The 26,604-nt window shown below is 38.1% G+C and overlaps 3 protein-coding genes across 15 annotated transcripts in view; all 3 read right to left on the bottom strand.

The window, feature by feature from the left end:
* Nucleotides 1–17,532, bottom strand: part of LOC110438442 (NACHT, LRR and PYD domains-containing protein 3-like) — a 94,089-nt gene extending 76,557 nt beyond the window's left edge. The window contains exons 1-8 of one of the 12 annotated variants that reach the window (NM_001444688.1): nucleotides 17,452–17,527; nucleotides 14,641–14,754; nucleotides 14,232–14,425; nucleotides 13,873–13,986; nucleotides 12,720–12,833; nucleotides 10,282–12,171; nucleotides 8,893–9,066; nucleotides 8,574–8,747 (exon numbers count right to left, since the gene is read on the bottom strand). In NM_001444688.1, the coding sequence (NP_001431617.1) occupies nucleotides 8,574–8,747; nucleotides 8,893–9,066; nucleotides 10,282–12,171; nucleotides 12,720–12,833; nucleotides 13,873–13,986; nucleotides 14,232–14,281 (2,516 nt within the window). In that variant the 5' untranslated portion in view covers nucleotides 14,282–14,425; nucleotides 14,641–14,754; nucleotides 17,452–17,527. Of the gene's footprint in view, nucleotides 1–5,133; nucleotides 5,973–8,278; nucleotides 8,748–8,892; nucleotides 9,067–10,281; nucleotides 12,172–12,719; nucleotides 12,834–13,872; nucleotides 14,197–14,231; nucleotides 14,426–14,640; nucleotides 14,755–17,451 lie in introns of those variants that run through there. The other 11 variants (XM_087245817.1, XM_087245819.1, XM_087245821.1 and 8 more) reach the window with 11 other exon arrangements.
* Nucleotides 1–26,604, bottom strand: part of si:ch211-232d10.1 — a 257,203-nt gene that overhangs the window by 76,557 nt on the left and 154,042 nt on the right. The gene's annotated exons all lie outside the window — the stretch shown is intronic.
* Nucleotides 24,350–26,604, bottom strand: part of LOC108183521 (NACHT, LRR and PYD domains-containing protein 3-like) — a 74,941-nt gene continuing 72,686 nt past the window's right edge. Inside the window, exon 14 of the mRNA NM_001444887.1 lies at nucleotides 24,350–26,604. This exon is cut by the window's right edge and continues 1,734 nt beyond it. The gene's annotated coding sequence lies outside the window, so the exon portion shown is untranslated.

Below are 26,604 nucleotides of genomic sequence, written 5' to 3' on the forward strand. Positions count from 1 at the left end.
CCCGAACTCGACCCCAGGGACTTCTTCACCCACTATCCATCCCGAGTCGCCCCTGGTCCCATATTTCTCTTGATTTTATTACAGGATTGCCTCCGTCTCAGGGAAATACGGTAATCCTTGTGGTGGTGGACAGGTTCTCTAAGATGTGTCACTTGTTACCATTACCAAAGCTTCCCACTGCGAACCAGACAGCTGAACTACTAATGAGACATGTCTCAGACATTGTCCCAGTTCTCATCTAGGTTTTGGAAAGCTTTTGGGCGGCTCATTGGCTCATCGATCAGTCTGTCCTCTGGCTACCACCCCCAGTCTAATGGGCAGACAGAAAGGGTAAACCAGGAAGTAGAAAAGACGCTAAGGTGCCTGGCAGGAGACAATCATTCCAGCTGGACCTCCCATTTAGTTTGGGTTGAATTTGCTCACAATACTTTACATCACTCTTCCATTAACATGTCTCCTTTTGAATGTGTCTATGGCTTTCCCCCTCTTCTGTTTCCTGGTCAGGAACCACAGGTGGAAGTGCCAGCTGCCACCCGGTTTATTCACCGTTGCCGGCGTTACTGGCAGAAAGCTTGTACTTCCCTGAGAAAGGCTGTCCACAATCAGCAGAAACAGGCCAACAGACATCGCAGGGCAGGACCCTCCCTCCGAACTGGCCAAAGAGTATGGCTCTCGACCCGAAACCTTCCTTTGCGGGTAGAGTCACGTAAGTTGGCTCCACGCTATGTTGGTCCTTTTAAGATTATTAAGAAGATCAATCCTGTATCCTACCGGCTTCTACTACCCAGTGCCCTGAAAATACATTCGACATTTCATGTTTCTCAGCTAAAACCTGTTCTTTGCTCCACCCTGCATCCTGTGGAAATATAAATTTTTATCATCTAATTTCAAATTAACAATAATCTACGTATAACTAAAAAGTTATATTCTCTGGTTTTTAATTATTTTATTTCATTGACATGCCAGCTAGGAGGGTCATTTAACTTTTCCCTTGCTGACTACAGACTAAGCCAAAGTGATGCAATTATCAGTTTCACAGCATGGGGTGTCTATTGTTTTCTCTTTTCAATCAAATGGTCAGGCGTTTTCTGTCTCCAGAACATGATGAGATTAGACCTGAGAAGCAGTTTACCCTGCCGACCACAACTCTTGATTTGCATCCTTTGTTTAGCTATATCCCCTCCTCCTAAGAACACAATATAGCCATGAAATCTTTGTCTTAATTCAGACTAATTTAGACTTGTGTGAGACTTGTGAGAGACTTGTGAAAGAACTTGCAGACTGCGGACCTCTAGTAGGCTCTTGCAGACACATTGAACATCTTGAAGACGCTGTATGACTGCAGATTAACCAACACGTCTCAATAAAGGAATTCTGCTTGTTTCGAGTCTCCTGGACTGGGTTCTCTCTTCTCCTCTTTTCAACCCATTTATTTTTTTTTTTTACAACAACTTGGTGCCGTGAGCCGGATAGAGACTGAAATCCTCAAATTCTCAACAATTTGCCACAAAAGACTGAAATCCACCTGGAATTCAACTTGAACCTTCAAGATCAAGGAAACTTCTTCAAACGGAATCTTCAGCTCAACGGCAATTTGAAGTCACTCAGCGGACGTCACAAATTCTCAACTATTTGCTGACTGCAACCCTGATGAACATTGAAGCTACCTGAACACAAAGATCAGATCACTCCATACTGAATCTTTTCAGCTCAACCTCGATTTGGTGAGTTTCACTCTATCAAAAGAACCATACAGACCAGTTTATACACATGGTTATTCTCTGCTCCATCAGAGAAAAGTTAACAAACAGCTGCAGGGTTTGTTTAACAAAAAGCTATCCTCTATTTCAATAGAGAAGTAACAGTTTATCCTCTGTTCAGACAGAGAAGTAAAGCCTTACGTGCTATTTTCTTCTAAAAAGTTATCCTCTCTTCAGAGAAGTTAAGCCTTATGCGCTATTTTCTTTTCTTTTCTTTTGTTTAACCTCTGTTCAACCAGAGAAGTTTAACTTTAGCTATACAAGCTAATTTATGGTATCTCTTGTTCAGGCAGGAAGTTTTAGCAACATGTGCTAATATTGTTACCCTCTGTTTCGCCAGAGAAGAAATTACTACACTTTCATCTGAAAAGTTTTAGTATTTTTACTTTGTGATAATAAGCTCACAAAATGTTCAGACAGAATACAAGACTGATCACTACAACTGAAAAAGGTAGTTTAAAAACTCCTTTATTGTCAGATCAGGATTTCAAATCGCTGCTACAACAGCACATGGACTCAATAACAGAGTCAGTCAGACTAAATTTGACAAAGAAATTTAGCATTGACCCAGATGATGTTTGGACATTAGAAGAATGCAAGAAAGTGCTTGATGCATGCATTCGCAAAAACAATGTAAAAGGCATTATCTGCTGCTACAGAGAATTCAATTTATCTCAAGCTAAACAAAAAGCTCAGGCTAAATCTGAATTAGAGAAACAGATCCAAGAGCTTCATGCTAAGATAACCTCATTAACAAAACAACTGAACCTAAAGAAATCAAAAACTGACATTGAAAAGGTTAGTCAGCCTGATAATAAACATCCTGACTTACAAATTGTCTCTGAAACAGACATTTCCATTCAATCAGATAGCGATTTACCTATAGGCTCAGTGGAGGTTTGTGGTGCCAGAAGATCTAAGAGAACTGAGAGTTCACACAACAACACTTCTGTTGTTCAAATTCAAACAGTTTCCAGAACACTAGGACCTAGAGAAATAGACAGATTGTCTCAAAGCTTACCATCAGCACACACACATTTTTCAGAGTTTAGCAGAGCACTAATCAGCAAAATGCGTCTTTATGACATGTCATTAACAGAAGTCACCCAGCTAATGTCTCAAATTCTCACTGAATCTGAATTGAACAGTTTTGAGCATACTGTGACCTCTAAATTACAACATGCCAGTAAGGATGATTTGAGAGAGGGTGTTTTGAAAGCTCTAAAGAACATTGTTGGCCCAAAGATCGACTGGTCAAAAGTGACTTGTTGTGTGCAAAGGAAAGATGAATCTGTGAATGAATTCACTGAGAGATTTTGTCAATCCGCCATAACTTACAGTGGATTAGCTGATAATTCGGACAGTGTGCTAGATGATAAGGGACCCCTAGTCCGCATCTGGTCAGATGGCCTTGCAACTGAATACAGACAAGCTTTGCCATTTCTTAACATCACCTGGTCTTCCACCACTCTCAGAAATAATCTGAACAGTTTAGCTTTGTGGGAAAGAGACTCTTACATCAAAGACAGAGTCAGATTTGAAGCAGCCGCCACTAAGGTCAACACAGAAAAGACATCAAATCACAAATGTCTTAGGAAAAAGATCTGTTGTCATTACTGTGGAAAAAAAGGACATTGGATGAGGGAGTGTAGAAAGAATAAAAAGAACTTTAAAGAGATGAACAGGGTAAATCAACTTCTGAACAGTTTGCTAAATGCCCTCAACATACCCCTCCCCTCATCACTAAATCCATTGAGCTGTCCACAAAGATGCTAACCATTTTTTGGCTGTAAGTGCTTAATGTCCCAGTTCATTTACAATTAAGATGAAAGACTCTTTGTAAAAAGACACAAAGGAAACTTCTTCCTTTGTATTAGGGAACTCTGCTTAAGTCCACTTACAGCCTTGAATGTGTTTTAACACATATTTTCAATCACTACCCATTCAATGTTATGATGTCTGATAGGACTGACATTTATTGAATGATAGTTTGTGTCTCACATTTTAAAGTTTGCCCACCACACTCAGGGACAGAACAGGACACACAAACCAGTGAGGAGCCCAGGGCAGAACTGAAAGCAACAGGCTTCAGGGGCCGCACCCTGTGGTGAAGATTTCCCTTTTCTTTTTTGTTTTTCTCCCCCCATCCTCACCTCACTGTTTTATAGGTGTCATAACTTTAAGATTAGGAGACAGAAAATACACAACACTATACGATCACCAACTTAACACAACCACTATACAATCACCTGAATAACTAGACACATGAACTGTATGATCATACAAGTCTATGCATGAATACTGCTGGTCTGCTGTTTCCTTGTTTTCTTGTGTGCAGGTAAACACATAAACACTGCATCTTCTCAGAAACACTCTGAACCAGAGCATCACTACGGAGATCCATGAATGACAGGAAGTCATCAGATCAACTCTGTGCTGGAGAAGAACCACAAGAAACACACCTCACAAAAGACTGAACACTATTCACAAGCCATGGACTTTCAGAAGATCTGCAGTTTAACTACATGATTTTTGTGTCATCATGTAGGATTTATGACATTACAACTGATTGTCATAAACGTGTGAACAGTTTTAGAAATCTACACTTACATCTACGTAGACATTGAAATGACACAGAATAAGTTAAATGTGCCTGTAACTTTTCAAGTTACATGACTAGAAGATGGGGCTTCTGTTATCAAACAGAAGCCATTGAATGGTTTTAGGAAAGCTTACAAATTTATATTTTTTTGTGAGAGTTTTTAAATAACTCTCAAAGGGGGAACTGTGGAAATATAAATTTTTATCATCTAATTTCAAATTAACAATAATCTACGTATAACTAAAAAGTTATATTCTCTGGTTTTTAATTATTTTATTTCATTGACATGCCAGCTAGGAGGGTCATTTAACTTTTCCCTTGCTGACTACAGACTAAGCCAAAGTGATGCAATTATCAGTTTCACAGCATGGGGTGTCTATTGTTTTCTCTTTTCAATCAAATGGTCAGGCGTTTTCTGTCTCCAGAACATGATGAGATTAGACCTGAGAAGCAGTTTACCCTGCCGACCACAACTCTTGATTTGCATCCTTTGTTTAGCTATATCCCCTCCTCCTAAGAACACAATATAGCCATGAAATCTTTGTCTTAATTCAGACTAATTCAGACTTGTGTGAGACTTGTGAGAGACTTGTGAAAGAACTTGCAGACTGCGGACCTCTAGTAGGCTCTTGCAGACACATTGAACATCTTGAAGACGCTGTATGACTGCAGATTAACCAACACGTCTCAATAAAGGAATTCTGCTTGTTTCGAGTCTCCTGGACTGGGTTCTCTCTTCTCCTCTTTTCAACCCATTTATTTTTTTTTTTTACAACACCAACAGAGCACCCACACCTGCTTTACGCATTGTTGATGGCCACCCTGCTTTCACGGTCCGCAGACTACTTAAGTGTCGCCAGGTACGAGGAAGGACACAGTACTTGGTCGACTGGGAGGGGTTTGGTCCGGAGGAGCGCACCTGGGCCTCAGCTAAAGACATTTTGGACCCTTCCCTCATCAAGGAATTCCACCAGGCACAAAGAGAGCACAAAGGGAAGGTCAGGAGACGTTCTTAGAGGAGGGGCTACTGTAATATCTCAGCACTTTATCGCATCCTCCAACCCACCAGGGGGCGCACATGTTGCCCTATACTCCTCAACATTAGATGGCAGTAGTGACTCTTGTTCCTCTAAACTCTCCTGTAATCAGCGTAACCACCACCACCTGTTCTTTGCCCTATATAAGACTGCTTTGTATTCTGCTCTATGTTCAGTCCTGAACTAATCCTCTTGCTGCCTCGTCCAGTTTTCAGTTAAGTTGTTCTCAAGACTTTTTGCTTGTTCTCAAGACTTGTTTGCTATTTTGGCTGTTTGATTGTTATGAGACCCTCGTGTCTATTTTATTTTGTTTGTATTTTTAGGAAGCTCGGCTTTCCTATTTTTGTTGTACTTTTTCAACCCTGGCTGTAGAGAGATATTATCTCTCCCTTTTGTCAAATTTACCTCAGTAAAGACTATATATTTTTTTTTAATTCATCAACTTTGTTCCTCCTCTGCTCTTGGGCCACCAGTTGCTGACTTAGCTCATCTAGTAAGAACTACTGCTAACCACACCGTAGACCCGGATTCGATCCCCACTCAGATCATTACATGCGCGATCAGTTCTCTCCGCTCGCTCGCTGGTTCTTCTCTCTACTCGCGCGAAACATTTCGAATTTTTGTCAGTCCTGGGGCGGGACTTGGTGCACTTGTTATCTCTAACGCTATTGGCTACTCTTCCTTTCCGGAAGTTAGCCGGGATTGGACGCAGGTAAGCTAGTTTCCCCATTAAATAAAAATATATAGGATATCTTATCATAATGTCACAATGTGAAACTAATAGACTTACTTTCTCAGTAATAATAGGTGACGACTTACTTTCAATAATGAAATATTTAATAATTAATCTCATAATAATGCCTATTCTTACCATCATGACCAAGTCATATAATGACATATCAAAATAATGAGATATATTTCTGTAACAAACTTTATTACTTGGAAGAGAAAGAGAGAGTTATACTATGTGGCAAAAGATCTCTCCATTAAACAGAAATTGGGGAAAAATATACATGGGCTAATAAATCAGGACGAATAATTCAGACTTTAAATGTGTGTTTTTTAATCATTTGATGAAGTTTAGCACCTACATTTAAACTGAACTCAAGCCAAATTTATGAACATGAACTCACATTTTCAAATTTATAAAAATCTTTTTTTTTTTTTTCTTAGACTCATTGTCCTTGACTCATTTTCTCTGAAGAACAAGTCAGAATAAATTGGATGGACAATAGTTTACAAAATAGGCTATACATGCATGCAGTGCATAAAGTACAAAGGTTTATAGTAAATATATTGCCATTAGTCTGTTATTCCACTATACAGTTAAAGTCAGAATTATTAGCCCGCCTGAATTATTAGCCCCCTGTTTATTTTTATCCTAATTTTTATATAATGGAGATAAAAAGAATTTCAACACATTTCTAAACATAATAGTTTTAATAACTCATTTCTAATAACTAATTTATTTTATCTTTGCCATGATGACAGTAAATAATATTTGACTAGATATTCTTCAAGACACTTCTATACAGCTTACAGTGACATTTAAAGGCTTCACTAGATTAATTAGGCAGGTTAGGGTAATTAGGCAAGGTATTGTATAACGATGATTTGTTCTGTAAACTTTCGAAAAAAATAAATAGGTTAAAGAGGCTAATAATATGGACCTTAAAATGGGTTTTAAAAAATTAAAAGTTGCTTTTATTCTGGCCGAAATAAAACAAGAAATAAGTGGGATAATAATTCTGACTTCAACTGCATATGTGACCTTTAAGATGTGGGCATGTTGTATAAAAAGTGGTATTTGTATGCCTCTGAATTGGAATAATGTAATGGATAGTGAGTAAAGCCAAACGAAGACTGTAGAAATTAAATTGTTGCTCAATAGGTGGCGATAAACACCCATCTGAATGTCTGTCACTGTATTCTTTATGTTTGATTGGGCTAATCATTTTTGATTGAAGTCTTTATATGCAGGTTATTCAATCATTAACTAAAAATGAGATTGAAAAAAAAATTATATATATATATATATATATATATATATATATATATATATATATATATATATATATATATATTTTTTTTTTTTTTTTTTTTTCACTGATCTATATTACAAAAAAAAATTAATAATTATAATAATATACAAAGCTGCACTGCACATATAGTATGCATTGTATGGAAAGATCTAAAAAGCAAATAAACTCTTCTGAAGACAATATTTCCTAGAAAGATCATCCCCCAGTGTAATAATGAGCACTGCTGTTGTGGTTAATAATGGGTTAATAATGAAGTAAAGTACAACAAACCAGACAAGTGCTGCACGGGACAAATCAAATGGGTTCAGAAAGTCATGTTACAAGAATGCAAGTCATTATTTTAGAAAATTAATTATCATTATTTGACTGTTTCTCGAGATTGAATCCTCATAAAGTTCATTAAGTTCACAGAAAGTTTCTTATGATTATGACTTGCAAATTGTATATATATTTAATGGCGTGATCTTCTAACCTGCGTCCAATCCCGGCTAACTTCCGGAAAGGAAGAGTAGCCAATAGCGTTAGAGATAACAAGTACACCAAGTCCCGCCCCAGGACTGACAAAAATCCGAAATGTTTCGCGAGAGCAGAGAGAAGAACCAGCGAGCGAGCGGAGAGAACTGATCACGCGCGCGCTGTAGGCATGACCTCGCTCGCGAGAGCGTACATCGTTCACACAGATGATGATGTGCGCGCGCGGGACTTGTTTTCTCGCGCTGGATCAGTTGAGCGCGCGCGTGAAGATCCCCTGTGCGCTCGCGAGCTGTAGTTTTCTCGCGTGTAGACCTGTAATCTGCTCACGGTTCACTTCTCCTCGCGCGCAAACAACTCCTCTGCGCTCGATTAATATTGGCATTGATTTGCCGCCATACTCTCCCACAGCCGAATCCAGCTCGTGACCGACCCAACACCAGAACTCTCACCAGCCTTCACCATCTCACTGGAGCACTTGAGCACGCACCCCAAGAAGAGCACTCATTCACTCACTATATCACTTGTAAATAAAGCACCCTCCGGGGCATTGTTTGTAACTTAACTCAACTGTGTTTGTGTTTTCCCTCTGCCTCGCTATACTGGACATTTCCATCTCAATCAAAACACTTTTAATGTTGTAGAGTGGAGAATCATTTACCTCAGTGTGTCCAGTTTACAGTGTTGACTCTTCAGTCCATCAGAGAGAAGCTTCACTCCTGAATCCTGCAGGTCATTGTTACTCAGGTCCAGCTCTCTCAGCACACAGTTTGAGGATTGTAGAGCTGAAGACAAACTCTCACACGAATCGGCAGTGAGTTTACATGTCATTAGTCTGAGAAAGAAGAACACACATTACTAAAAACACAGCGTTAATGTGATCAGTCTGATGTAACACAACAAAAAAATCAATCAATCAATCAATCAATCAATCAATCAATCAATCAATCAATCAATCAATCAGGTGTTTGAACTCAGACCTCAGTGTGTCCAGTTTACAGTGTTGACTCTTCAGTCCATCAGAGAGAAGCTTCACTCCTGAGTCCTGCAGGTCATTGTTACTCAGGTCCAGCTCTCTCAGCACACAGTTTGAGGATTGTAGAGCTGAAGACAAACTCTCACAGCACTGAACAGTGAGTTTACAGCGCTGTAGTCTGTGTAGAGGACAAACAGCAACACAATCAGCAGTAGGAAATGAGCAGTGTTGAGTGTTCATGAGTTCAGTCTACAGTGATAAAAGCAACACTGGAAATAAACTATATATATATATACTGCTCAAACAATAAAGGGAACACTAAAATAACACATCCTAGATCTGAATGACTGAAATATTCTAATTAAATACTTTGTTCTTTACACAGTTGAATGTGCAGACAACAAAATCACACAGACATGATCACTGGAAATCAAATGTATTAACCCATGGAGGACTGGATTAGGAGTCACACTCAAAGCTGTAGTGAACTGCAGGAATTGCTGACACACTCCAGACACATGAGGTCCAGCATTGTCTTGTATTAGGAGGAATCCAGGGTCAACCACACCAGCATATGGTCTCACAAGGGTCTGAGGATCTCATCTCAGTACCTAATGGCAGTCAGGCTACCTCATGGTGTTGTACCATGGTGTTGGGCTGCAACCCCCACCTGTGGACATCGGGCCCTCATACCACCCTCATGCCTCAGAACAAGCCTGTTTATTTAAAATAAAACATATCTTCTTTTTATTTTTTTATTTATTGATTGAATCTACATTAAACTAAACCTGTATTTCCCCATTCATATGACTGTACTGAATTATTGAACAGATTATTAATAACTAATCAGAGAGCATTTTACTGAGCTCAGTGTAAAGTTTAGTGTTTAGGCCTACAGTAAATGTAATATTAGAGGCATGTCTGCGGCGAGACGGCAATACTGTGTCTAAAATTACACTATTTCTCTGATCAGAAAACAAACACAATTATCCAAGAGCAACACTGTGTTAGATTTGAGCAAATACACATCAACAAATGTCCTATTCAGCTGCAGGAGCACAGGGATTTACAGGGATTTGAGTTATTTTCCAGGATAAACTGTAAAGCAAATGAAGTAGATTATTAAATAAGTACAAATGTTGTTTGTGTGAGTAAAAAGTCAAGAAAAGTTTGTTAAATACATTTAGAAATGCTGAAATAAATGAGCAAATAAGGAAACAGAACACTGCCGCCGCGTCCCCATGCAGTAATATGGTGTATCAGCGATCTCACAGGGGGACGATATGGCCAGCTAAAGATTTTCTGTTAAAGCAGGGCAGTGATTCACTAAACTGATCTGAGTCTTCAGTGCAGACTGATGTGTGTCTTCTGTGATCAATCAATGAATACTCACAGAGCTCTTCTGCAGTTTCTCACAGCTGCTGTCAGTCTCCGTCTTCCCTCAGCTGATGTGTTGAATTTATTAAAGTCTAACTCATCCAGCGGCTCCTCTGACATCTCAATCATGTAGGAGATTGTTGAGCAGTGAGCAGGAGAGAGTTTCTTCTCTGAGTGTTTGTCTGATTTCACAAAGTCCTGAATCTCTCTGGCCAGAGTCTGATCTTTCACCTCCAGCAGACAGAGGAACAGATTGATGGATCTTTCAGCTGAGAGACGTTTATCTGTCTTGATCTGGTATTTAATGTACTGTGTGATTTCTCTGATGCTCTCTGAGCTCTCCTCTGTGTGTGGCAGCAGATCCTGGAAGAGTCTCTGATTGGACTCCAGTGAGACGCCCAGCAGAAACCGCAGGAACAGATCCAGATGACCATTACTACTCCTGACAGCTTTATCTACTGCTGAACTGAGCAGATCATACAGAGACTTCTCAGAGCTGGACTGTAGATATTGATCATCTGAATATTCTAAAATTAACTTCAGCGGTTCTCTGTTCTCTGTTAAATGGCAGTAAAGCACAAAGAAAGCAGCCAGAAACTCCTGAAAGCTGAGATGGATGAAGCTGTAGACTTTCCTCTGATGAATCACAGATTCCTCCTTGAAGATCTCAGTGCAGATCCCAGAATACACCGAGGCGTCAGTGACGTCTATGCCGCTCTCAATCAGGTCCTCCTCATAGAACATCACATTGCCCTTCATCAGCTGTCTGAAAGCCACTTCAGCAAGTTTGAGGATCACTCCTCTGTTGGACTGCAGGAGTTTCTCTGGATCTCTCTCTTCATACTTCTGCTTCCTCATGTTGATCTGAATCAGCAGGAAGTGGATGTACATCTCAGTCAGAGTTTGAGGGATTTCTGCACTCACATCTTCTTCCAGGAGCTTCTGAAGCACAGTGGAGGAGATCCAGCAGAAGACGGGTATGTGGCACATGATCTGGAGGCTTCTTGCTCTTCTGATGTGGGAGATGATTCTGCTGGCTTGATGCTCGTCGCTGATTCTCTTCCTGAAATATTCCTCCTTCTGAGGCTCAGTGAATCCCTGAATCTCTGTCAGACGCTTGATGTATCTGGAGGGGATCTGATGGGCCGCTGCTGGTCTGGAGGTGATCCAGATGAGAGCAGAGGGAAGCAGATCTCCTTTCAGGAGGCTCCGCATCAACACAGCCACTGATGAAGATTCAGTCACAGCACAAACTTTCTCCTCATCTGAAAAGTTGAGTGTGATTCTGCTTTCATCCAGACCATCAAAGATGAACACAACTCTACACTGCTCATAAATCTTGGGCTCCAGATCTTCAAGTTCAGGATGAAAGTCCAGCAGAAGTCTGTGAAGACTGTACTGATGATCTCTGATCAAGTTCAGCTCTCGAAATGGAAGCACAAACATGAAATCTACATCCTGATGGTCTTTTCCCTCGGCCCAATCCAGAATGAACTTCTGCACAGAGACGGTTTTCCCGATTCCAGCGATGCCTTTAGTGAGAACAGTCTTGATCTGGGCTTTCTCCTTCTTGATCTTCTCCTCATGTCCTGCTCCAGCTGAGGCTTTAAAGATGTCATTGCAGTAGACTGGAGTGTGTTGTGAGGGTTTTGTTCTGCCTCTTTTCTCCATCTGTAAAACCTCATGTTCTTCATTCACTCCTTCACTCTCTCCTTCTATGATGTAGAGCTGTGTGTAGATGCTGTTCAGGAGGGTTTGAGTCTCTCCATGGTTGATTCCCTCAAATAATCTCTCATACTTGTTCTTCATGCTGGTTTTGTGCTGCTCTTTGACTCTCTGAAGTTCATCATGTTCTGGTTGGAGTGAATCCTGCTGCAGGTCTCCAGTCTGATCATCTCCATCCACACTGCAGGAACAACAACAACACAAAGAGTCAATGAGTGTGAGTGTAAAGATCCTCTAGTGAAGCCATGTGTGTTTTCTCTGAACCAACCGGCTCCAAGCTGGGATTTAACCGGCGACTTTCCGCATGGGAGCCGGTTGCTCTACTAAGGAGGCTAAAGACCATGACCTCTAGCGTCTGTCACTAGAGCACCTTTAGAGGTCAGAGGAGTGAGGTTTACCTGCACAGCACTTACTCGCTGGCCTCCGTTACAATAAAGACTGTGTGGTGTGTTTGTCTCACAGAACTTGTTCATTCATCTCGTCTAAAATCTTTCTCTTGATTATCCACACTTTGCTGACTATTGTAAAAGCCTGTAAACTCACTCTACTAACTCTAACAGTTTGAGTATTAATACTTTATTAGTTATTCACTAATGATCAGATGTGAGTGTGTGGAGATTCAGTTTTAAAGTCTCCTGTATTTGTAACACTTGTTAATGTCTGATCTTCTAGAAACACAGGATCATATAAATGCTGCAGTGTGATCATGTGTGTGTAGAGATGATCTACCTGACAGCAGGTTGTGTGTTTTCACTCCTAAATTTTATTGGTGTATGCATAGACGCGTCACTCTTCATAGACACACAGCTGGGCTCTGCTTCTGCTCTCTTCCTCTTACGTGAGCTAAAACAGAGAAGATTAAAGTTGAGCGCTGCACACACTGCACAAACCTGATATTAATCATTCTTCATTTATAAAAACACTTAAATTAATTTCCTTTATATTTGAACAGAAACTGTCTGAATGTGGAAAATATCAGCAAACACAGATCAAGGCTCATTTCTAGTAGAGAAAGCCCAACAGAAATGCAGCACTATTAGAGCAGATTAGAGCTGAAACTAATCATCAAATCACTGAATGAAGTCCACAGTGTAGGTGTGGGAGGAGCTTAATCATGCAGGCGTGTCAATCATCATCACATGACTATATAAGCAGCAGTATAAACTGCACTGTGTCAGCTGACTGTTATTCCCGCCTCCAGCAGCTCCCCTTATCCTCCTCCTCATCACTCAGTCTGCAGAAGGTCACTCATCGGGGGTTTGTCTGCAGAGCTCCAGTCCAGACTTTGAGGACAGCAAGACAAGTTCATTTACCATCATCTATCATGACTGAATGAGCAGGAGAACTCGAGAAATATCAATTCTAGAAACCAAATGTGTTGATCAGCAGCATCTATGAGGCCAACACAACATGATGATGACTGCGCTTCAGTGAAAACAGACTCAGATCAGAGGAATGGCTGATCAGTACAGCACAGAAACAGCAGGGGAAAGTGTGCAGGAAAAGCCCTTTATGGCAGGAGATCGGGAACACTTTAGTTTAGCTCACAATTCATACTATTAACTACCGGCTTATTATCTGTGGAATGTGAACATATGAACTGCTCATTAGTAGTCATACAGTATGATCTTATTGTGGATCCCTAACCCTACCCAAAACCTAAACCCACCTTCTACCTCACTCACTATTAATAAAGCGCTGATTGGTTTGTTAACACCATCAATTGTGGCCTGAAGTGTAAAGCGGAGATCTTCAAGCACTATCCTGCAGAGCTCAGATACAACATCTAACATCTGAAACCCAACAGATCCACAACACTAATGACCTGATTCATTTATTATGAAAATACTCATCAGTTGCAGATATTAAAGAGATGATCTACCTGACAGCAGCTCCTGTGTTTCCACTCTTGAAAAACAATGGGTGATCCATAGACGCGTCACTCTTCATAGACACACAGCTGGGCTCTGCTTCTGCTCTCTTCTGATGAACTGAACTAAAACAGAGAAGATTAAAGTTCAGCGCTGCACACACTGGAGTCAACACAGCAGATTTACTCAACATTTCATCATTAAAACACTGTTTAAACAGCACTTCATGATACTTTTCATGATGATTGTACACAATCTTGCTGACTGTGTGTGTTAAATATTCAGACAGATTAAAAACACAACTAACAGAGAGTAAATATAATATCCTGTAGAAAATAATCATATGAAATGTCAAGTGTAGGACTAATACCTGCATCCTGTAGACAAATCCAGATCATCATGTGTGTGTGTGTCCTCCATGATGGATCTGAAGAGTTTGATCTCCAGCAGAAACTGATGAACAATCACAGATCTCCAGTCATTGATCAGCCTTCATAATTCAGCTGAATGCAGGAATAGATCAGCAGCTGAGACACTCAAATCCAGAAGCTCATCACGAGTAAACTAATGAAGAATCACAGCGTCATCCGTTTGATTATAATAACAGCATACACACATTCACATAAAGCTTACAGGTTTAGTCCAGACATTAAAGATTTAAAGCTGTTCTGTGTTGGTAAATGATGAATTCTGGTTGTTTAAAACTGCAACACAACAACTAAACACTTTCACTTTCGTTTCTGAAGGGCGGTGTTGTACCGAAAATTGTGATCACTGACCAGGGGGCGCTGTTGCACGAAATATTCGAGGTGGGGAAGACTGCAGACTTGGATCCAGACAGATCTACGGCGCAAGCAGTTTTATGGCCTGGGCAGTTTTACACCCCTGTTGCTCTTGATGCGTCCAGTAGAGGGAGGCAGTACAGTATTATTATAAGTCTCCAGAACTTTATCACACCAACCAAGCGCAAACACGATGAAGAGGTGTGTTAAATACGTGTTTAAAACATTAGCAAACATGAAACTTAAACATTTTTTTTTTATTAGATTAAGGTCGATATGAGTGTATGTCAACACAAACAAATTGGTGTAATATAACAGCAGTGTGTTAGTTTGACAAATGTTAGTTAACTACATGTTCTACCTCAACAAAAAAAGTAAATGAACATTAACCTACGTGAGAAAGTGTGTTATGTAGGTTAATTTTATTTTTATTTATTTTTTTTGTCTCAGCAAGGGAGTAAGTATTATATATCTAATAATTAATTTAAAGATATATATTTTCTCATAGATTAAACAATACACTTGCGTGGTCTGGGTTGTCAGAAAAAATCTACACTACAACTACACTACGTTATACCTCCAAATTTGATTTTCTTAAATATTGAAATTGATCTAAACAGATATAAATATATATATATATATATATATATATATATATATATATATATATATATATATATATATATATATTTTTTTAATTGCATTGTATTCAATTACATTTAATATAATGCAATTCTTTCCCTGAGATGGGTTGTGGCAGGAAGGGCATCCACTGCGTAAAAACATGCTGGATAAGTTGGCGGTTCATTCCACTGTGGCGCCCCTAGATTAATAAAGGGACTAAGCCGAAAAGAAAATGAATGAATGAATGAATAAATTAATGAATAATGCAATCATTTTCTAGTTTAAACAATTACAATATATATAATTAAAATGAACTTAACAATTAAATCATATATATAAATGATTAGGGAAAATCACAATTACTAATGGTCTACTAATTTTTGTACATACAGTACATTTTATATATTAGCAATGAAGTTTGCATTGCACATGCATTCATATTGTTCATCATTTATACTTTCATAATATTGATTGTAACAATTTGTTACAAAGAAAATAATTAAATATGTTAAATACGGGAAAGTCAGAATCACAATTTGTAGCTGTAAGTAACAAAAAATAAATAATAATGACTTGGTCCTTTTGTTATACCTAAGTTATAATTCTTAAATCATAAATCAAATATTAAAAAAAAAAAAAAAATATATATATATATATATATATATATATATATATATATATATATATATATATATATATATATATGTTCTGCATAGGTCCAGATAATATATAAAATGGCATGAAATGTTTTTTGCTTTTCATTTTCTATTCTTTACTGTTTCTGAGGATTAAGAATGTTTAGATACTCGGTCTGGAAACAAGTCAGAAACTCTTAAGTGAGGAAAGGATTTTTGCAGAGTATTTATACATGACTTTATTTGTTTATTTTTCAGTGAGCAAGAATTTGACGCAAGGATTCAGCTTCATTTAAAGAAAACTGGCAATCTCTTGTGATATAGTTGTCAATAATTTTATTTTTTTTTTTTAAATAATGTTGTCTGAGGTTTTGTTTGTCAGGTAGGTAAATGGTCCTTGGAATTGTAGAAAGTAGGGAATTGTTTGTCTAAACGTTGTCTGGTAGTCAATACCACTGCATTCTTATCAAAGCACATCATTACTCCATATCACACTGTATTGTTTGGTTATAATTTTGTCATTTTCAAAATGCAACTTTATATATAAACAATACAACAAAATCCATATCTCTATATGAAGACGTATAACTAGGCTACAATTAACCGTTACACTATTCAACTATTAGTGTTTGTAATTTTTCTAATTAAATTAATCTAAATTAATTTGCAATTGGGCTTTTGCATATGTGAAATTATTTGGTGAGTGTATAAATTCTGCATATTATCTAGTACAGTGGTTCTCAAACTGTGAAATATGTCATGTACATGCTATACACATTTCAAAATTTATCAAAAATGATGTATATAATATGTCATATAGCCTATATTTCTGTGGTAATCTGCCACGTTTTTTTTTTAACTTTGCAGAGTTGCTTTACTGGGCTATTGTAATTCAATACTGCTCATTTTGGTGGTACTTGGAGAGACTATTTTTTATGAGGTGGTACTTGATGAAAAAAAGATTGAGAACCACTGATTTAGTGAGTTTATAACTCTCTTTCTGAAACATTAACTTGGCGTTCATATTTAGCCTAATTAAATAAAAAAATTTATATATTTATGAACAGGACATTTAATAATCTGGGAGCGTTGACTTCAAATGTTTTATTTGGCCATGTATCTTTCTTTCATCCCCTCGACTGGACGCATTAGGAACAACAGGGGCGAAAGCTGATCCAAGTCTGCAGACGCCCCATATAGGGAATAATTACTCGGGAACGCCCTTGGCCGCTCATGCACGCGACCATGACCGCGCAGACACTGCATCAAGCGATCCGCGTCGAGCGGTGCTGTAAAGCGTGTTTTAAATGCGGGATTCAGCAGACATGATCATATTGAAGATCATAGGAAATATATTGGAGAACTTTGATTCACTGAACAGCGACTCCTGATCACAGATTTCATCTCAACTGCGTCACATCAGGAGTTCAGTAATACACCCGCACAAACACTCTGAACACAGCAGACAGAGACATGCGGGGGCCCAAAGGACATGCGGGGGTTCACATTCAATCACACGACATGCAGGAGGATACATGCGGGACTTTACATGAAGCAGTGTAAACGCAGGACGCGAGACAGACTGTAAACACGACACACACCGCTTCTTCTTCTGCCTGTGTGCTGAGTCAGAGAGCAGAGCTGCACACCGCCACCTGCTGTACTGGAGAGAGAAACATCAGTCCTATTCCAACATCAGAGATATTATGAAGCATATAACTGACAAGCACACAGGATTATATGATAACATAACACATGTAACAGTCATACAAAACTGAGAGATGCAGAACACACATTAAACAAGAGAAAAGAACATATATGATATATTTAAATGATTAGACTGTACAGAAAATTTTCTTCATTATTAGAGAGTTTTTTTAAAGCTTTCTTGTGTCTTGTAATTGAGGTCAAAAATTATAAAATATTTGTAAATCTCTACAGAACAAATTAAATGAGGGAGTAAGAGACTTTGCCTTGTGTCTGTGAAACTTCCCAAGCTAAATGGTCAACTTCAGAGCATTATCGAGCGCATCATAGCCAGTTTTACAACTCAGAAGAAGAATCATGCACTCCTCAAAATTAATTATGCTGTAAAATAAATCAGAAATCAACCCTGAAACCTGTTTCCAGAAATCCTCAGAGAATGTACAAGTACAGAAGAGCTGTATAAGACTTTCAGGCTCAGTGTTACAGCAAGAGCATTGTGCTGAAATGTCTGATTAAATGTATTAATAAATATACAGCAGGGGTAACAACTGTCTAATCGTCTGAAATGAACTTCTTTGACCTTATTTGGGAGTAAATGGTATTACTTGTTGACCAAATATCATCTATAGAAGGTCAAGAGAAATATTGTTTTCATTTCAGAATGTCTTTGGGGAAACAGTGACTATTGTGAACGAGACATTTCCTGATGTGAAAGTTTTTACACTTTTGATCTGAGATACTGAGACCACCAAGCACAGTGTTTGAGTTTGCTTTGAGACTGAGTTATAAGTCAGATGAGTTTCATTAAGTAAAGCAGTTTATTAGAGATGCTTTCCACAATCACGTTATAACCATCATGCCAAACACAGTTCCTGAAGAGGAAAGCATTTCCTGATGAGTGTAAATCTCACCACTGCTACTCAGTAAATCTGAAACTCAAATAATCCCCTTGTCAAGCCAATCTGTTTTACATAGACTTTTGTTTTTGTGCAGCACATGCTGGTTATTCCACAGAATGCTGGTGTGTGGAGAAAAGTTCTGTTTAAAGGCAATTGCGAGAGGTCACGAGTTCAGATCCCGGACGAGCCCCCAATAACTGTTACGACCACAGTCACAACATCAAATAAGGGAAAACACAAACGGATCGGTCTAGGGGTTTTATTAACTGAATAACCAAATATAAACAAAGTATGGGGAGAAAACAGAATAAATGAAGGCTGAAAACAAAAGGAGCACCACTCCACGTCTGGACGACCCAAATCCCCATCACTGAAACACTGCAGCGCGAGCTCTTAAATCACCAACGGTCAATGATCTGCAGGTGCGGAGGAATCAACTTAACATCAAAAACACAAACAACAACAAAACACTAGAGGGCGACAAAGTAACATAAATAAATAAGTAATAAATACATGGACATGTAACATCCACACTTTTAATGATTGCTCATGAAAGGTTGATCATTTAATGGGATGTTTAGTACATTTGGAGTCACAAGAAAGCAAAAAGTTTAATCCAGCACATTTGTCAAAGAAGAGATCTGTAATATAAAACCAGTGAATGACTTTGGGAAAGGCAGTGCTTCATCCAATTCATTTTACAGTTTTTTACAATTGCTATGACACTTTTATCAATACATTTAACAAGTTTCCTAAACTCTTAACACAGTTAGCACAACATCCGTCTTTGTGGGCTATACAATTAACACATTTCTTGTTGTTTTAACACAAAATGCATCCAGTTAACACAAATTTAACATGCTTTAACTTCTTTTACACACAAGCACAACCAAGAACAAAACAATGTAATTTTACAGTCAAATTTACAAATGCTTTAACACAGTATGCCAGAACAGATAACACCATGTTCTAAACAGAAATCTTATAGGATAAAGTCATAGAGAACAGCTGTTCTAATTGTGAATTGAAACACAAATATATTCCCTATATTTTATTCAATTGCCAATGAGAAACATCATATTGCGGTTATAAAAATAAATATATATATATATATATATATATATATATATATATATATATATATATATATATATATATATATATATATATAGATTTATATAGATATAGATATATTTATATAGATATATATATATAACCGCAAAATTATGTTTCTCATATATATATATATATATATATATATATATATATATATATATCTTTATTTATTTATATAACCGCATTATGCTGTCTCTCATATATATATATATATATATATATATATATATATATATATATATATATATATATATATATATATATATATATATACATGTACAAATAGATACAAATATACAAATAGAGGACTCTTGAGGTTTTTTGAAAGGAACAGTGAGCCCATCAAAGAACTCTGTCACCAATACGTCCATGTAAGATTATGCAATACAGTCATTACAGTACAATATACAGTGTGTTTTGCAGTAAACAACTCTTTAAACCTGGAGTTCATTAGTACATACAGTACATATACAGTACAGCATTTGCATACACTGTGTCTAATTACTTTCAGAGAGTCATGAAGTTAGAGGCCAATCAAGTACCACATGAAATTTTCAATGTTGACAAGGCTGGGGATGTGGCCGTAGGAAAAACATAATAGGCCAAAGGGCCACAGTTACCGTGCCGGGCCACAGAAGATATCAAGTATAATGTGGATGAGAACATGTGGCAAAAGACCGGGCAGAATAGAAGATTACTTTGTTATTTTGTTATAATTGTGGTGCTTTTTCTGTTTGCAGTGATGTCCTTCTGCAAAAAAATTCGGTACTGCAGAAATTCTGTGTGTGTATTTGCTTTTTACATAAACTGTAAATTTTATGAAGCAATTTTCTTTTCTTCGTTTATATAGAATTTTTGCAGTAAAAGAAAGAAAATGCATGCATTTACTTAACCCAACGAAACAAAACAACGAAATTTCAAATATAAGTGCAGAGCTGACACATAAACTAATGCAGTTTCTGTAATTTTAGCTGATGATAGTGTTTTTATTGTCAATGTGCTCTGATTGACTGAATGTTTATGTTGGAAGAGAACATGTGTTTGTGTTTTGAACAATAATTTCATTTTGAAACATGTTTGCAGTGTTTTGTTAGACATGGTGTAGTGTGTTCGTTTATTATTGTATTTTGAAAAATAGTTTAGAGGTTTAGTTTATAATGTGTGATTTTGAGCATGAAATTAACTGTTTTGCCAAGTGTGTATTTTAGGTGTGTTCCTGCGTTAAGAGTTTAGCAAACTTGTTAAATGTATTGAAAAAAGTGTCATAGCCATTGTAAAAAAACTGTAAACATTTTCAAATCAAGAACAGTGATTCAACCTTTAGAAAAGCTTATTGATTTTCTTTTGACATATTCTGTCCTGTTTTTTCCGGATGAACTGAAATACAGCTCTATCAATCTCTGAACACATTTCGGGATTAACATATACTGTAAGGAGAGAGCGGGATAGACCAGCCTTGATATTCCTTCAGCTTTGGAAAGTAGAAGACGTCCATGAATAGTCGGGTTCCTCTGAGACCAGCAATTAAACCCAGTTTTGACTTTCTTTAAGCATTTAGAAAAGTTCTGATCCTTTCAGAAGAACATTTATTAATTGTAATACCTCAATATGTGATGGTGTGCTTGACCTTAATTCCACAAACATCTGAGATATCAGAATGAAGAATTGTCAAAAGATTTTTTCTGATTAACAGAAAAGCCAGAAGCATTCGACAATCATTGTAATGCCTGTGATATTTCAGGGACGTGTTTTCATTATGTATAGAGACACATGCATCATCTGCACTATTTGAACACCTTCAACATTTGAGCAATCAACCACATAAAGATGAAGAAGCTCTGCAACCACCAGAAACAGAAAAGGGGAAACAGGACAACCTTGTCTGATTCCTCTTCCAATGACAAAACGTGGAGAAGCTCCATGAGGCAAAGACACATTACTAGTGAAGTCTTTATACAGAGTCTGAACAGTTCTCACACACTCTTGACCAAAGCCAAAATGCTTCAAAGCGTCCTACATGAAGGGATGCTCGACAGCGTCAGAGGCCTTGTAAAAGTCTAAACACAAAATGAGAGCATCATCGTTCACCAACTCTGAGCAATCTGAAAGGTCTAAAACAAGACGGATATTATTGAAACATGTGGATCTTTCATGAAACCTGATTGTGAGAGTGAAATGTGTTTAATCTTCTAGCATATACTGCCGTGAGAATTTAATAATCAGAATTAAGCAGAGTTACGAGATGCCAGTCATCAAGAAAAGGTTTCTCCTTATTTGGTTTAGGGATCAGTGTGATTATGCCTTGCTTCATTGATTCAGCTAATCCTCTATCTGAGCAGTCTTTAAACATATTCAACATCACAAAACAGCCTATACAGTTCAAATGACAAACCATCTGGTCCTGGGCTTTTATTAAACGGGATTGCTGTAATTACAGTGTCCAATTCCTCTACAGTCATTACACTCTCTCAAACGTCACTAATGGTTGGAATAAATGACTGAACATTACAGAAGAATTGATCAGATCATTCTGGCTGAAAGGAAGAAGTAAGACTGGGAAAACTCACATACAAACTTTAATACTGTTCCTTCATCTGAGATGAGGTGACCATTAATATCAAGCGTTGATTTGCTTTTCTGCTCATCTCTTCTCTTTTCTGAATTAAGGAAAATAGGTTGAATTATTTTCTCCAAATTCTGGCCGCTTGACCTTATGAACGCAGCTTTGGCCGTCTCCACAGTATGAGTATCAAGGTCTTTCTTCAGTGTATATAACTTCTCTTTGTCCTGTTCGCTAGGAGAGGAGAGACATACACTATTATTTATGTCCTGATTGATTGCAGAGCTCTTCAATTCCCTTGTGTTGGAGAGTTCTTTGCCAAACTGTATAGAGAAATTCGACATTCAAATGTAAAGATTTCCCATTTTCTCATTGCAGAGTCTGAATCAGATTTAATTTGGTCAATTATTTGCTTAACACCTGAACAGTGTGAAGAGTATTGTGAAAAGGAAGTCTTTAGTTTCCAATAGTCTGGCGGTCTAAAAATGCGATAGGAAGCCTTCGATATTTCAAGATCAATACACGCATGATCAGTTAGCGGAGCTTGAGAAACAGTACAGCGATTAATAAAAGAAGCTAGTCGATCAGACACCAGACATAAGTCTATTCTAGATTTTTACCACATGTCTGCTTTAAACCAAGTAAAACAGGGCTTACTGATTCCATGGCCGTGTCTGAAAGCATCCAAAAACAAAAGGCTGTTACAAAAGTTGATTATAACTAAATTAAGTAGCGTCTTTTAAAAGACAAGTCTATATGGTGTTAAAAAGACAACACAGACGGGTTAAATCTGTCTTTCAGTGTTAAAGTACAGGGCTTTAATTACACAATCTATGCTACTTCAGAGACTGTAATGAAATGTTTTGGCTGTGAAAAATTTTATCTGTTCTTGCCCTGATGCGGTTGATCCTGCTCAGAGTGCTGTTTCTGAAATTACACCTGCTGCAGAGACTGTGGCATCTTCTGCTGATGCTCCAGTCTCTGAGGTGGCAGTAGAGTCTGAATCAAATACATTGACTCTGGCTGAAATTGTTGCAGGCGCTTCTGTTGTACCTGCTTCAGTTAATTCTGGGATAGATGGCATGAATGGTCACATTGTTATGCCAGTATTGACAGAAAATATAGCAGTCACTGGAAAAAGCAACGAGGCTGGAAATGAAGCGGAAATGCAAACTGAGGCATTTTTCAAAGCTCCAATAAAAGGAGAAAAGGCAGAGGTAAGACGACAATAACACAGGCCAAAGAAGACAAGAGCGAGACTGAAAGTGCAGTTTCAGACATTGACAGCGATTCTTCAGACTCCAATGATTCAGGCTGCTCTTTTCTTCATCACTAAATGAGGATGAAGAGCAGCCAGTGGTGTACAACACTGAACAACTAACTCAGCTTTCAAGAGAAACAAAGAGACTGAAGCTGAAGACTATTGTCCAGATCCATCTGCTCTTATAAGAGATGTAAAGAGGTGCATGAAGGAAGGAGCTTTCTGTGATCAGGACGTGGACCGTCTTAGAAAATCCATGAGAAAAATGAGAAAACAAATGCGTGAAGATGAAGAACAGGACATGGTGTGATAGCTTCTTCTGTTTTTGACTGTTTCTATCATTTATGAGAGACATTAAGATTGGACCTCTACACTTGAATAATGCTAGAAACAGTCAGAAGAGAATGTGTCTGTCTGAGTTTATAAAGATGAAACGTATTGATGTGACCTTCATTCAAGAGTCTCAGAGTGCTTTATTTAATGAAATAGACTGGAGAACAGAATGAGATGCTCAAGTGTTCATGAGTCACATGTCCTCTAATAGTGGAGGAGGAGCTCTATTGCTTTCACAGCAGTTTTCACCAATTCTATGTGGAGAGAAAGAAATAGTCAAAGGACGTTTATTACAAATTAAAGCAAAACTTGAGAATATTTTAATGACTTTATAATATTTACGCTCCTACAAAAGCAGATGACAGAATAGATTTCTCCAATGCTTTTAGTGCTGTCCTTAAAGATATCAAATCAGAAGAGTTTTTCATTTGAACAGCACAGAGAATGAGAAGAGAGATCCAAATCACTCAGAAACACATCCTGCTTCACTAAAAGTGCTTCCACAATGAGTAAGAGTGTTTGATTTATGCGATGTGTGGAGGAATGATCATCATGAAAATAGACAGCACACTTGGGCACATAGTAAGAATCATTTTATTTCAATGGCAAGGCTTGACAGATTTTACATGTTTCATTTTCAAGCAGATTGTGTCAAAGATTGTAAAATAATTCCTGTTGGGTTTTCAGATCACTCTTCTGTTATTTGTACTATAATTGTTCATTCTGTGGAGATTAGGAGTGCCTATTGGCATTTTCATACGTCCCTTTTAAAAGATGAGACATTTATTGAAATCTTTTCTTTATATTTGGGAATTTTAAAGAAGAAAAACATCTTTATTCTTCACTGCAGCAATGGTGGGATTGTGGCAAGATTCACATTAAACAATTATGCCAAGAAAACACTTTTAATGTCACTAAAGGAGTTCCTGAATCCATGAAGAAACTAGAGGATGAACTAACAGACCTGTTTAACACAACAGCAGCTACAAGCAGTGATCAATCTGAAACCCGGAAATCAAACACAGATTTGCTGGCTGATCTTTGAGGAGTGAAAGCACAAGGAGCATTCATTCATTCAGGTTTAATAAACATCACACAAATGGAGGCTCCTTCTAAGCTTTATTAGTCTAGAACAGAAAAATGGCCAAAGTGGAATTATTCATTCACTAAACAATAATGCAGGAGAGGAACTTTATAATCCAGTGACATACGTAAACATGCTGTTCACTTTTATTCACAATTATACAGATCATATAGAAGTTAAAGATCTCCCAAACACTGATGAAGACTCTAATGCCATGCTTGAGCTCTCATCGTCACAGAGTGAATTATACACAGCGGTAATGAGGATGGGAAGTGGAAAGACTCCAGCTATTGATGAATCCCAGTAGATTTCTGTAAATCTTTGTGGTCTGTGATTGGTGATGATGATCTTTTGGTTCTTGATGACAGTTTGAATAAAGGTTTACTCCCATTAAGCTGCAGAAGAGCTGTAATTACTGTGTTCCCAATAAAGGAGACTTGCAAAGAAGAAGCAACTGGAGACCAGCATCACTTTACTGCACCCATTATAAAATACTGTCAAAGGCATCAGCTACACGATTGAGTAAGGTAATAGGTCAAGTAATACACCAAGATCAACATTATTGTATAGCGAATAGATCAGTTTTTGACTATATTTATTTGGTTAGAGATGTTTTAGAAGTAATTGGGTAGTAATTGTGGACTGATCTCTTTAGAGCAAGAGAAAGCGTTTGACCGTATACAACATCAATATTTAATAAAGCTTTTAGAAATGTTTGGTTTGAGCCCAGCTTCTGTAAATATGATCAATGTTTTGTACAGAGACATTCAAAGTGTATTAAAAGTCGACGGTGGTCTGAGCGCTGCTTTTACAGTACAGAGAGGAGTTAGACAGGGATGTGCTGTGTCGGGGATGTTGTACACACTGCCTATCCAACCTGTGCTGAATGAACTAAGCTCTGAGATAAAGGGTGTGTGTGTTCCTCATTGTGACGTTTCTCTGCATCTTTCTGCTTGTGCTGATGATGTTGTTGTTTCATCTCGAATGCGGAAGATATTCAGAAACTGGATTTTATTGTAAGTGATTTACAGAAGATCTCCTCTGCTAAAGTCAACTGGGGAAAGAGTGAAGCCCTGCTTGTGGGCAGCTGGAGCGGTGTCCCTCCCAAGTTACCTGGAGGTTTGACAAGGAAGAAAGGAGGCTTGAAATACCTCGGGTAAAGATGACTGTGTTCAGAAGAACTGGAATGGCACGCTTGAGAAAATACAAGGACTTCTACAACAATGGAAATGGTTACTTCCCCAGTTATCGTATAGAGGCCGCTCACTTATAGTTAACAGCTTGCTGGATCCTCTATATGGCACAAGCTGGCGTGTGGAGACCCCCCTATTGGTTTACTACCGAATCTTCAAAGAGAGATGGTCAATTTGTTCTGGGACAACCTACACTGGATCCCTCAAAGTGTTCTCTTCTCACCAAGAGATGAAGGAGGTCAAGGCTTGGTTGATCTTGTGAGTAGAGGAGCAGCGTATAGACTGCAGGTCATCCAGAGACTATTGTTTGGGCCCAAGAGTCTTGAAGAGCCGGTGGTTTTTGTCAGGAGATGAAACTCCAGGATTGATGGACATATCAGTATCCAAAACAATGCCACGATTGAGAGACATTGTTGATAAAGCAGACACTGGACTGAGTGAATCTTGCTAAATGTATGGGAATAGGATCAGTAAGGTTTGCACAGGAACTCTGAGATAAACTGAGTGTGATGTTGAATGAAAAACACTGCTGGAGAGTTCTAGTCGGGA

Source organism: Danio rerio, chromosome 4 (genome assembly GCF_052040795.2).
Source record: "Danio rerio strain M-AB ecotype USA chromosome 4, GRCz13ab, whole genome shotgun sequence".
NCBI classification, from domain to species: Eukaryota; Metazoa; Chordata; class Actinopteri; order Cypriniformes; family Danionidae; genus Danio; species Danio rerio.